The 14,022-nt window shown below is 42.7% G+C and overlaps 1 protein-coding gene across 1 annotated transcript in view; it reads left to right on the top strand.

Moving 5' to 3' along the window:
- Window positions 1-606: 606 nt before the first annotated feature.
- The window catches only part of SLC35F2 (solute carrier family 35 member F2), a 38,389-nt gene continuing 24,973 nt past the window's right edge, over window positions 607-14,022 (top strand). Inside the window, exon 1 of the mRNA XM_087721179.1 lies at window positions 607-795. Within this exon, the coding sequence (XP_087577305.1) occupies window positions 650-795 (146 nt within the window). The 5' untranslated portion in view covers window positions 607-649. The remainder of the gene's footprint in view (window positions 796-14,022) is intronic.

The following is a 14,022-nucleotide window of genomic DNA, read 5'->3' as shown; positions in this document are numbered from 1 at the left end:
GGCTTGTTCTTGAGCTGCCAAAATAAAGCCTTCTGTTTCTTTCTTCAATGCTCCTGATTATTTTTATTATTATTATTATTAATAATAATAATAATAATAATAATAATAATAATGCGGTATAAAATTTTTATTCGTTTCTTTCACCATATTGTATGGGTTGGCGGTTTTTTTTTATGGGGCCAGGTTGCCAACCTGACCCCAACCCTCCTCCTTTCTCATTCGGGCTTGGGACCGGCAACGGCGGAGTTTTAATTTATTTATTTCAGGGATAGAGGCGAGCCAGCCTCGCTAACCCAGGATAAAAATCAAAGGATTTTTTAAAGCCTGGATAAAAAAAGATGCCCCGTTTTTATTCCCGTTATTCTTGTTCTGCGAATTGGCCCGCAATAACCCGCGCAAACAAAGCACAGCAGGCGGATTCGAAATACAGGCGGGCTGCCTATCGCTGGCCGGGACGCTCCCGCCACCTTCCCCTCGGGCCTGCCTTGTGGGCAGGAGCCAAAGGAGCGAGCCCGAAGGCGGGCGCCAGGTTGTAGAACCGGAGCGGGCGGCGCGGCAGTGGCCCCGCCCTTTCCCCCTCCTCCGGTGCGGCCCTTTCTGCGAGCATCCCGGAGCCGGGCTGGAAGTGAGAGCTGCTCGCAAGCTCGTCATGGAGAGCGTGCGCTGCGCTTCGGTGCTGGAAAACGGCCACCCGGCCGCTCCGCCGCCGCCGCCAGCAGCAGCGGAGACTTCCCTGCCGCGCTCCTCCTGCATCTCCAACCTCTGGCTCCGCCTGAGGGAGAAACTCTGTACATGGTGAGTAGCCGAAAAGGTGCAAAGGGCGCTTCGCAAAGAACCGGGGAGGGCAACCCGCTTGCAAGCTGCGTGGGGAAGGGAGGGGGAGGAGAACTCCGCGGCTTGGAAGCCCCCCCCCCCCAGGCGATGGACATCCTCACACCCCACCCCACCCCACCCCACCCCAAGCCGCCTTCGGGTTACCCCGGTTCTTCCAAACGGAGGGCGAGGGCGCCTTGCGCAGCCGGTGGGACCAGGAGGTTCCAAGCTGGCGTTTCCGAGTTGCTCGCACGTGTTTCTTCTGCCCCGGTTTCCTGCCGCCGCCGTGAACTTCAAGATTGGCAGCTAGAAATGTTTGTTTATTTTTTTAAAAAGCGAAGCTGGAAACGGGAAGCGGGAAAGAGACAGAGGGAGGTTCACACGAGCTGGAGGGGTTTAAGGGAGAAGGAACCTGGCTGGAGAAGGAGCTCCGGGAAGGGAGAAGGAGCCTGGCTGCCACCCTTCCTTCGCACGTGGCTCAACTCCCCTTCCATTATCCCAAAAGGTGATTTTGTTTCAATTCCACCCCACCGTCCAGTCAGAGCTGAAGAAGCTTCTTGGATGGGAAGCAAAAGGTCTTCAAAGAAAAACAAGAAAGTCCAGTTGCCTCTTGGGGAAACAAAGCACCTTTGGGACAAGAACCCCCAAAGACATCCTGTTCCATTATTTGATAGATGCGCTGAGTTTCAATACAGGACATGTGTTTTTACTGTGAGGTTATGCCTGCCAGAGGACTCATTACAGATCATTGTCAAAAGCATTACAGTTAGTCCTCGACTTACAACAGTTTGTTTATAGTGACCGTTCGAAGTGCGCTGAAAAGTGTGAGTGGATCGTTTTTTCACACTTAATGACCGTTGTAGCATTCCCGTGTGATTTACATTTGGATGCTTGACAATTGACTCATATTTTTGATGGTTGCAGTGTCCCAGACTCAATTAACAATTGCAATTATTTACTTAACAAACATGGCAAGAAAAATAGGTCAAAACTCAAGTAACAAATTCCTCCCTTAACAACATAAATTTTGGGCTCAGTTGTGGCCGTAAGTTGAGCATTACCTGCACAATATTAATTTTTTTTTAACTTGGAGGGAAAAGGACCCGCAGAATAGAGTGCCCTCCAGGTTCACCTCTTCCTTTTTGAGTTAAAAAGTTCCAGGACCAGGTGAGAAATCTCTGGTGTTCCTAAGTGCAGAGATGCAGATATAAATCCCCTTCACATACTTAACTTCTCTTGACTTTGAAGACACAGCAATGTAGTTTTCTTGACAATAGTGTGGAAGTGGCTCAGTGTTGCCACTTACGTTGTTTTTAATAAACTTTTCCTATCTGGCATTGTAACCTTGGTCTTTGCTGATAGGATAAGCTTGGTCTGCACCTTATCTTTCAAGGCTACTCAATACCGACCACATGCAAGGGTGGGCTGCTAACGGTTCAACTGGGTTTGGGAGAACCCGTAGCTAACGTTATGGCTGTTAACTCCCACCTCTGGCTGGCCCTCCCACCCCTCCCCTCCCCTCCCACCCTGCCCCTCCCCTAGGAGACTCCTCACGGCCATTTTGGATGCAAAGTAAGTGCGTGGTGGCTAGGGGAGGGGGAAAAATGGGGCTCCCGGAAGGCCTTCGGAGCCTGGGGGAGGCAGTTTTTGCCCTCCCAGAGGCTTGAGGAAAGCCACTGGAGCCTGGGGAAGACCAAAACGCTGCGGTGCAGGAGGCCGACTAGGCCATGCCCCACACCCACCCAGCAACCGGGCAGAGAACTCGTGGCTGAAATTTTTGAAGCCAACCCCTGACCACATGCTATTGAATGTAGGAGATATGAGAGCTTTGGAAGAAAAGGCTGCGTAAACAGCTGCAGATAGATAGCTGTTGTGTGTCAGAATGTCTGAAGGTGCCCAAAATGATTTGTGGGATGTTGTATGCCTTGTACTTTAGAAGAAAGGTGGGGAACCTGTGGCTGGATTTTTCAGATGTCTTTAACTACAATTGCCAGTAGCCCCAGTTAAGCAGCCAAATGGAAGAATATCCAGAGTTATAATTCAGTATTATCTGGAGGTTCACAAGTTCCCAATTCCTGTTTTGAAAGATGGTCTAAAGAGGATAATTCAGAGGTTCCAGAAAGCTTGTGAAAGAAGTTACCAATTTTTTATTTCTAGTTATTGCTATAAGGGAGACAGGTGGTTAAGAAATGCGAAATATAAATAAAACATGAATAATTGCTCCTATTGCTTAGCCATATCTGAACTGAGCCAGAGGGTTTCTATTTGGAAAACCGATATCCCTCCTTTTAAAATTACATTCCTCTCCACAAAGCGAAACCACTTTTCCAGGACACAATGGACTAATATTATTCCCTGGTAGAGAATAAAAAAGCAGACCCAACCTTCACTTATCTCTCCTTTTCTAACCCTGTAGTTGTAGTTGCACAGCATGTTTTGCTGGATACTAAATCCATTAGAGGGAATTGTGCAATATGTAAGTAATATTGAAATAGTTTATTATTGAGTTTGCATATCAGCCTTCCCCTCCATTGACTTGAGCTGTGGTGGCTCAGTGGTTAGAATGCAGCATTGCAGGCTAACTCTATCCATAATCAGGAGTTCAATTGTGATGTGCTCAAGGCTGGTTCATCCTTCCATCCTTCCGAGATTGGTAAATGAGGACCTATATTGTTGGGGCAATAGGCTGATATTGTAAACTGCTCAGAGAATATGGTAAAGCAGAGGTCCTTAACCCTCGGTCCATGGACTGGCAGTAATCTGCGGCATGCCAGAAACCAGTCCGCGCAAACAAGGAATGCCCCATCCACAGGATGCAGGCAGCACACAAAACCACGCCCCTTCCGGTCCATGTAAAAACATCTCTGCAAGTAACTGGTCCCTGATGCCCAAATGATTGAGGGCCACTGCTATAAAGCACTGTGGAGAGGTATGTAAGTCTAAGTGCTTTGTGATGTTGAAAAAACTAGGATTATCATATTAATTTGTAACAGACCAGCTTAAGGTAATTTAATATAGCTACTGTGTGTGGGTCCAGGAGGTAATCAACATACCATACTGCCTGAAATCTATACTAACATTACAGAAAGTACATAGACCAGGGGTGTCAAACTCAATTTCATTGATGGATGCATTAGGGCTGAATGGGTAGTGTGACCAACTGGGTGGGCATGGCCAACTGGGTGGGTGTGGCCATCTTGACACCACTCCCCATTTGCTCCTTACATTTCCGGAACGGCCCTACGGGCTGAATCCAATCACATCACAGGCCACATCTGGGCTGCGGGTCTTGTGTTTGACAGCCCTGGCATAGATTGATTCACGACAGAGATACACACAGCCAAGGTCTTTTGGACTCCTCAAATAATGTTCAATAAACATTTAATGTCACTCTTTTTGTGCTAGAGCTGTAATAAGTTTGAAGGGACTTGGGTATTTGTCTTACGGGCTTGTTCACTTGTAAATCCTTAGTGGGTAAATATTACAATGATTAACCAGGTTCTTCAAGACAGTATAGGTTACAGATTATTATATCCCAAGAATTTGGAATTCTTCCATCTCTGTAGAGCTTTGGAAGTATCAAGTTTGTAGAAGTGGTAAAAATAGTGTTTATGCACTTCTATATGCCCAGTGATAAAAGATGCCTTACTAATAATAGTCAACTTTAAAAGTTTGAATTTGGTCTTTATCTACTTTTTTTTAATGGACTTTTTTAAATGGATTCCTTAAAATGGATTTTTAATGGACTCTTCCATTCTTTTCTCTTTTTTGGGACTTTTTTTTTGTATAATGTAGGATTCCTCCTCCCCTTTTCTCTCTTAGTATAGATTTTTATAAAATGGGTTAGGTTCTCCTTTGAAATATGCACAGTCTTTTAGTTGTATCTCCTGTAGATTATGTATAATATTTAACATTAATAACTAATATTTTTAAACAAATGCTAATTGCTAAATGCTTTTAAAGTAGAATTAAATGGACAGGGAGTTAGAAAAGGAAGGAGAAGAGGTTCTTGGAAAAAAGGCTAAAATAAAATAAAATAAAATAATTGCAGCAGATGGCATCATTAGAATGGCTGTTGCCAAAAGAGTGAAGCAACATTTTTTAATTTTCCTATGGATCCTACTATGATGCCTGTTTTAAAAAGACCACAGAAATTCATAGAAAAATCTCTCCCTTGAAGGCTTCAGCAGAAATACTCAGGGACAGTTTGCTGGGGAATTCTCGGAGCTGAAGTCCACATATCTTAAAAGTTACCAAGGTTAAGTAACATTGTTGTTATTTAAGGCCTTGATTAATCTATCTCTTCTTGCCAGGCTAATAGTCTAAAATACCCTGTTTCCCTGAAAATAAGACCTCTCCTGAAAATAAGTCACAGTATGTTTTTACATGTGCACCTCATATAAGCCCTACCCCCCAAATAAGCCCTACTTAAGACCCTCCGCAACCGGTCAGCTGCCCTTTCCGTCTTGTTGCTTGTGGTGCAACGTCCATGAGGTAAGGCAGGATGGTGATGGAGCTGCCCCACATGCGCCTCCAGCGGCTTACCTAAGGGCCCCCGCAGCCAGGTCATCTACACTCCGACCCCTGCCTCGTGGCAGCAACACCAATATCCATGTACAGCAGGAGCCCATGTGGCCACCGGCCACTTCTGCTTGTTCACAGCTACAATGGAGCAGGAGGCTGAATGGTGTGTTGGTGCCGCAGTCACGAGGGGAGGCATGTATTGGGGTGAAGATGGCCTGGTGGCAAGGGCCTTGAGGTAAGCCGCTGTGAGGCGCATGGGGAAGCTCCATCCACCATGCCTCATGGCCACGGCACCGGTCCATTGCTTGGACTCCTGCTCTGTTGTGGCCTTGAGCAAGCAGAAGAAGTGGGTCGGAGGCCATGCGGGGTAGGGCTGCTAGTGCCATGGCCGTGAGGCAGGTATTGGGGCATGGGTGGCCTGGCTGCGAGAGCCCTGAGGTAAGCCGATACGGGGCAGCTCCATTCCCTCCTGCCCCATGATGGTGCCGCTGATGTGCTGTTTGGCCTCCTGCCCTGCCATGAGCAAGCAGAAGAAGTGGGCCTTCTGTACCAGGGAAGGGGGGGGGAGACATCCCAAAATAAGCCCTAGTGCTTACTTTGGGACCCAAAAGAAAATAAGACCTGGTCTTATTTTGAGCAGCTGGAGAATTCTTTGGCCTAAAGTGCATTGTCTCTGCATTATAATTTTATTATTGTTCCATGACTGTCCTGAACAGTCTTTTAAATTGAAAGTAAATAAAATGCAAACTTTTTTTCAGAAGATAATTACTGGCAATTTAACTTTTTTTTTTTTTTTTTTTTAACATTCATGGGTTAAGGTGGCAAAATGGATTGCAAAGAAAAATCTTTTTCCTCTCTGGCAGCCAAGATCTTCCTGCTCCTTTTCTGCTTAAGGAACTTGTTTCGAGACCTGAAAGACCAGATGGCATTACTGGGATTGATAGAGTAAATGGTTTTAAAGGCTGGGCCTATTATTATGATTAAAGTGAGGCTCAAACATGCAGAAGAGTTTGACACAATCCAGTGGTCATTGCCCAGATTCCCACAAAGAGTTTCAAATCACAAGGATTTGGCCACAATATAATCCTTTTGGTTCCCTGGTATAAAATCTCTATGTAATCCACTAGGCGTCAAAAATAACTTGATGGGACATAAGAAAAAAAAAACATGGTTTTTTTTTTTCAAATTAAAAAGGTGGTATTTTACCCAAGTTATGTCATGGTGTTTAACATTAGCAGCTTACATGTGTTCTCTTAAAGTCTACATAGCAATTTAAAAAAAGCTTGTTTATATTCATTATGTGTGAATCCACCCAATTATGGCTTTTCAACAGATAATCAATACATAATGCACTATGCGAAATCAAGCTTTGCTAGCCTGCTTTGGCTTCTTCTGGGACAATGCTAGATTCGCACACCATGCAAAGCTATATTTTACTCAATAGGGTTTTGTGAAGATATTAGAGTGCTGGATTTACATATAATATAAATCGTCAGAAGCTTTTTTCCCCACTTTTTAAAGCATTTTTTCTCTGCCGGTTTGGGTGAACTGGCAGGGGAAAAATGCTTTAAAAAGCTTTTTAAAAAGCTTCCGACGATCGCACAGCGCACATATAAGCCGCACGATCATTGGAAGGTTTTTTAAAATAGATTTTTAAAGCATTTTTTTCCTGCCAGTTCGTCCAAACCGGCAGTGCTTTAAAAAGCTAAAAAAAAATAGCTGAAAGTGGAAAAAAAAGTTGGCCATGCCCACCCAGTCCCATGACCCTCCCAAGCCACGCCTACAGAACTGGTGGTGGTGGTGAATTAGATTTCACCACTGGTAAACATGATTTACAAATCCATATGAGTGAATTTACTCATCTTGACAAATTCAAAACTAAATGGATTTTTTTCTTCTTACGATGCATGACCCCAACTTAAAATAGCTTCTTGGCCTAATTATTCTCTTTTTCTTTGTTTACCAGCTTGCTTAATGAAGAGTTATAGTAAAGGCAGTAAAGTGTTCCAGTAATATGGATTTTGGATTCTTTTTCTTTATAGACAAAATGGTTAGTTTTTAAAGTCTGAAAAGGGAAGACCAAATTAAATTTCAACATTAGACAAAACTAATAGTTTGAATTATAGTGTAGGCATTAGCAAATTCAATGGAAGTTCATTTTGCTTGGCATTCCATCCAAAATTCGTATTTTCTTGTTTGCAACCATATTATTTTTATATAATATTCTTCTGAACATAAATCACTTTTGAGTTAATTTAGCCTTCTCGTCTTAATTTATAGGGTAATCTATGATTTACAAGTAACCTAACTGTTAAAAATTTACCTCCAATCACACCTCTGTGTTTCACTTTGTTAGTTAAAAACACATTTATGAACTCTTGTCAGTTATAAATGGGAATGGAATGCAATTTTTGGAATGTTGTCAAAATGTTGAAAGTTATCCATTGTCACTTATTTCTACTTAAAAATGGTCAGATTAAGGAACCAGACATCAAAAGTCTTTAAAACAAAAGATGACTTCAGTTTTTTATTTAAAAATCAAAGCTGTTTCAAAATAGATAATGTCTATAATCTTTCTAAGAGGGACACGGTGGCTCAGTGGCTAAAACGCTGAGCTTGTCCATCAGAAAGATAGGCAGTTCCGTGGTTCAAATCCCTAGCATCTCATAACAGAGTGAGCTCCCGTTACTTGTCCCAGCTTCTGCCAACCTAGCAGTTTGAAAGCATGTAAAAATGCAAGTAGAAAAATAGGAAACATCTTTGGTGGGAAGGTAACAGTGTTCGTGTGCCTTCGGCATTTAGTCATGCCGGCCACATGACCACAGAGACTCTTTGAATAGCACTGGCTCTTCAGCTTTTAAACAGATATGAGCACCGCCCCCTAGAGTCAGAAATGACTAGCACATATGTGCGAGGGGAATCTTACCTGTACCTTATAATCTTTTTCTTATAAGCTTAAAGCTCAACTGGGATCAGTTTGATTCTTTTTTGTGTCTGGTCCCCTTGGAAGGGCACAGCCATGTGATTATGTCAAACTACTCTCTCCTTTTTTGTTGAAAATAAGTACTAGAATAAGTATGTTAAGCACCCGCTATAATTTAAATAAACTGGATTATCCACCCAAAAGACAATGAAAGTGGTGCAATCCTTGAAGAATAAAAGAATAGATTCTCTCTTTGTGTGGCATGTTGTTATAAGTTCAGTGCCCAGATCTGGATATAGTGCAACAGATGAGTTGGATGACTGGTATTGGACTGAGTATATGGAGCTTGACCCATCATTATAAGCCACTTCCTTTGAAATTATCCAAGAAATTAGAAGACACATGCTCCTGGGGAGGAAAGGTGTGGCAAATCTAGGCAGCATATTAAAAAGCAGAGACATCACCCTGTCAACAAAAGTGTGGATAGTTAAGGCTATAGTTTTCCCAGTTGCAATGTATGGCTGTGAAAGTTGGACCCTAAGGCTGAGTGTCGAAGAATTGAAGCCTTTGAACTATGGTGTTGGAGAAAACTCCTGCGATTCCTTAGACTGCAAGGAGCTCAAACCGGTCTGTTCTAGAGGAGATCAACCCTGACTGCTGTTTAGAAGGTCAGATCCTGAAGATGAAACTCAAACACTAGTACACCTAATGAGAAGGAAAGAGTCACTGGAGAAGAGCCTAATGCTGGGAATGATTGAGGGCAAAAGAAGAAGGGGACGACCGATAATGAGGTGGCTGGATAGAGTAACTGAAGCAGTAGGTGTGAGCTTGAATGGACTCCAGAGGATGGAGAGGACAGGAAGGCCTGGAGGAACGTTGTCCATGGGGCCGCAATGAGTCAGACAGGACTTTACAACTAACAACAACAATAGATTCTGATGATCCTTGAGGGAAGTCCTACATAGAATTAATTAAACTAATCTAATTGAGAAATGACAATCTCAGGAATAGTCTTGGTTAAAATTTCTTGTTCAAGGAGAAATTTTCAAGGCTGAACCATCATCCAGACCCTGACAGCCTCCATGTACTGGATAAAGACTTTGATTAGGTCTACTGTTCTGTTGGGAGTGGAGATATGCAACAAATTATCATCAACATACTGATGGTAATTGATTTCTCCAGCAACTCCCAGATGGTCCAAAGATACTACAATCAATGGTATTGATTGTTGCTGAGAGATCCATCAGAACCAAGAGAATCTCCTGCTGTTGTGGTCATTTTGATCTCTGGCAGTAACATTTCCAACCACTTCTCCTTGGGTACCATCTTCCACCATTGCTTCCCCACAACATTTTAATTCCTCCCCCCGCGCCCCTTCCTTCTTTTCACTGCATTTGCTCATATTCATTATCCTCCCATATCTCACTAAGAAAAGACTCAGGTACATCAGGAAGAAAAAGAAAAACATCAATCCACTTATTCTCTCTTTGTCACATGGAATACTTCAGCTGTTTGTGTCTTCTTACAAAACAACAATAAAATATAAAACCATTTGCTATTCTTTTTGTATATGTCCCCCTACACAATTACTTGGTGGTCAGATCATAGTTAATGCTAGTTCTGGTTTATTCTACACTGGCCAGACCACATTTTGAATGAAGTTTAGTTCATGGAATGAACTAGAGCAGGGGTGTCAAACTCAAGGCCTGCGGGCCGGATTAGGCCTGCCGGGTGCTTATATCTGGCTTTTGCTAGGTTTCAAACAAATTCAGTAAAGTTTTTCAGGTCAAAGCTTTCTCTTTCCTTCAAAGAGACACCTGTATAAACAAGACGTTTTCCACTGACCCTTTCAGTAAACGAAGCCAATAGCTTTGTATTATCAGATGTTGCCAAGCCTCTAGCCTCTAGATGGCAATGTTATATCCTTTCCCTCTGTTTTTGCCTCTCTTTCTAAGCTCTGAACTCTGGAAGAGAAGAAAAAAAATGTTTAAAGATCCGGCCGAGCCTTGCAAGGAAAGAAACTTTTAATCCACAAATACAAAAAATGGAAAAAGTATGGAGGAAGAAGGGGAAAAAAAGACCAATCCAGTTTAAACGTAAGAGGCATTTGTAAAAGGTCCATCCATAGAAAACAAACAAAATTAAAGTGGAAAAGATAACATGATAGATTTAAACCAGGGTTAATTTGTCGCTTATTTCCTTCTCAATTTTATTTTAACTGTCTTTTGTGTTTCCTCTTCTCTAATAATAAGGATTTTTCTCACCATTTCAACACACTGTCTCTCCTGTTCTGCTTCCATTTCAGGGGACTGTCCCAACCTTCTGCAGCCATTTTGACTGCTTCTCTTGTAGCAGGCAAAAAGAGCTTTCTTCTGGATCGATCAGGGACTTTGCGATGTCCCTGAGATCAGCAGGACATGCTGTTCTCTATCACCATTCCTTCAGAACAGTTTAGATCCAAAAAGGACCGTCCAGCAACAGAGATATCGACAGCAATCCTGGAACCCCAAGATTGCATGTCGTGTCGTTGCGACATCAAGACCCACCTCCGGATTAAACTTTAAAGTGCCGGAATGAAGCCACCTCCTTGGCTTTGTCATTGGCCAAAAATAAGTCAGCATTAGTACTTGTTTCTGGTAGTAGCCAACATACCAACAGATGGGCCGAGTTCTGCATCTCTCTACATTCACACACTGTGTTGTTATCTGCTAAGAGCCTCCACTTGAGATATGGGGTTACACTTAGGCACTCTAACCCTCAACCATTCAGGATCCTTCAAATAGAATTAGGAACATCAGTTCCTTCAGCCACATCCTCCTTTAATGTTATTCCTTGCACAATGGTCTCCTTCCTCCATCTTTTAATTTGATTTTTTTAACCCATAGGGCTAACACCCTTGCAGTGAACGTGCAAATGATCAAGGATACTGTATATTCACAGGCGAACAACCCTTATTGTGGTTTTGGGTCAGCAGAATAAATCAGGATCTTATTCTGCATAACTAAAAGTCTGTCTGAGATCATTCCCATTACCTCATCCAAGAAGAAGCTATTAATCTTTTCTGTCATTGTAAAGTGGGGTAGGGAAAGGCAGCCAAAAGATAATTCTTTTATTTATGGGATGATAAATAATTGATAAGAAGCGGTAATCAATAGCTATCCCAGTAGCACAATTAGGAAAATTAGCAGAGAAAAACATGCTTATTATGCAAGCATGCCTGCAGTCCTTTCTTTATGGAAAATAGATTTCCAGAGCTGATATTACTGGTATTTTCGGCCATCGTTCCAATATTATAATGTTAAACCCCACTCCTTTGTCTTCCTTCGCTACTAAAGCATTTGCGAACGCACTGCCTCTTTAATTTCCATCGTTCTGACAGCACTTCTGTTTGGCACATCTTTTTATGTACTATTAATCTCCAATATTGATTGTGTTCCATGGGGCAAAAGTTAGGTGTTATGACGCATTGAGCTGTTCATATAACAAAATGCCTCTATGCAATTTAATGCTAGAACTTGTATGTAATATTGCACTGGGGAAAAGTATAGGAAAAAAATTGTTGTAAATAATAATACATTAAATTAATAGGTTTGCATTTGAAGAACAAGCCTCTGAGACCAATGAGGGAAAGTAAGATGTGGTAGGATTCTTAAAGTAAATAAGCAAAAGAAGTTGTGAGCAATGTTTGAGGACAGTTAAAATTATGACAGCACATATGGGCATTGTTACCGGCATAAAATGTTTGCCTATTCATACAAAAGTTGCTGTGGATGGATAGCATTAGGGGTGGGATTCAGCCGGTTTGGACCAGTTTGGGTGAACCGGTAGTTCCGGTGAGCATTCCCCCCTCACCCCCCCCCCCCGGTGCTTCCCCTGTTTTTTAGCTCAGCTCAGGGGTGAAATTTCAGCAGTTCTGATAGGTTCCGGAGAACCGGTAGTGGAAATTTTGAGTAGTTCGGAGAACCGGCAAATACCTCCTCTGGCTGGCCCCAGAGTGAGGTGGGATTGGGGATTTTGCAGTATCCTTCCCCTGGAGTGGGGTGAGAGCGGAGATTTTGCAGCATCCTTCCTGTGCCACGCCCACTAAGCCATGCCCACAGAACCGGTAGTAAAAAAATTGAATCTCACCACTGGCTCAGCTAATTAGCGCAGCACAGCGGATTGCCGCGTGTTAGCTGTTTTACTCACAGGCGTTGACATCGAAGGTAAGTTTTGAAGCTTAAAAAGGTATTGTAAGCCGCCCGGAGTCCTTTGGGAATGGGCAGCATACAAAACCAATAAACTAACTAACTAACTAACTCACTAACTAACTAACTAATTAACTAACTAACTATTGAAGCGCACACTCACCAAACTGGTTGTTAAACTGGTTGCATCCCACCACTGGAAAGCACCATTCACCAGAAAACAAACTGGTGATCACCACTTGCTCTTAGTCTTCTAGGAATGTCTGTCAATTTACTTTATCGCTGATATGGTTCATCAAACCAACTGTGACTCACTGGGTGATTTCAAGAACAAGTCCATGCAGGATTCTTGCCAATGTTTCTGTTGCCATTACCTTCTTAGCAATAGCACTTAGATTTATATACCGCTTTATAATGCTTTATATCCCTAAGCAATTTACAGAGTCAGCATATTGTCCCCAACAATCTGGTTTTCCTCATTTTACCGACCTCAGAAGAATGGATGGTTTAGTCAGAAGAATGGATGGTCAGGATTGAACTCCTGGCTGTGGGCAGAGTTAGCCTGCAATGCTGCATTCTAACCACTGCATCATCCTGACTTGTCACTTTCTTTTCTAGGGCTGAGAGTGAGGGACTGGGACACCCAGTTGACTTTTTATGCCTAGGCAGGACTAAAACATAACACTTTAGGTTCTAATCTAGTGCCTTTAGTCATGTCCCAAACATGGCTAGTTTCATTTTATTTTTTTCTGGATAGAACAGGACTTTTCCAAACAAGGATTGGCAACAATGATTAGGTTCTAAGAACCTTGGCGTTTAGTAATGCCGGCCACATGATCATGGAGATGTCTTCCGTCAGTGCTGGCTCTTCGGCTTTGAAATGGAGATGAGCACCACCCCCTAGAGTCAGACACGACTAGCACATAAGTGCGAGGACAGGGGTGAAATGCTACCCAGTTCGGATTGGTTCGCTCGAACCGGTAGCAAAAATGCCAGCTGTTCTCCCGAACTGGTAGCAAAAAAAAATGCTACTGGTTCAGGCGTGCTCACATTGCTACCAAACCCATATCAAAGGTAAATGGATTTCACTCCTGTGCGAGGGGAACCTTTACATTTACCCAAGAACAACTAAAATCCTTATGGAGCCTGGAGGCATTCATGTGAATATAAGCTATGCTTTACTTTTCATATGGCACAATTATATATAAAATGTAAAACATTTTCTCCTTCATCCTTAGAAATTGTTGTTGCTAGTCTAACTTCTGCGGTTTAAATATTCCCCTGTGAGAATGGTAGAAAATTTTCTCCACTTGAAATGCTATTACCTAGCAGTGAGAGCTAGATAGCAGTGGAAATTGGTTCAGTAGGATCAGACCTTCTTCTCTTCACCCAAGTAACCAAATGCCCCTTGATTGTTACTTTTCTCCCAGAATCTGGGTCAACTGATAATTGCTTGGCTGATTAAATTCTTCTTGCTAATAGAGATACAAGTGCATTTGCAAGGCCATTGTCATGTATTATGAATTGCCCTATTCTGTAAATAGATAAATAAAGTCTTTCTCGGCCACTCTCCTT

Source organism: Thamnophis sirtalis, unplaced genomic scaffold (assembly GCF_051295495.1).
Source record: "Thamnophis sirtalis isolate CommonGarterSnake01/CBP01778 unplaced genomic scaffold, rThaSir2_p1.2 scaffold_8, whole genome shotgun sequence".
Lineage (NCBI taxonomy): Eukaryota > Metazoa > Chordata > Lepidosauria > Squamata > Natricidae > Thamnophis > Thamnophis sirtalis.
The sequence above is the reverse complement of the archived record's forward strand: the minus strand, read 5'-3'. Positions and strand labels throughout refer to the sequence as shown.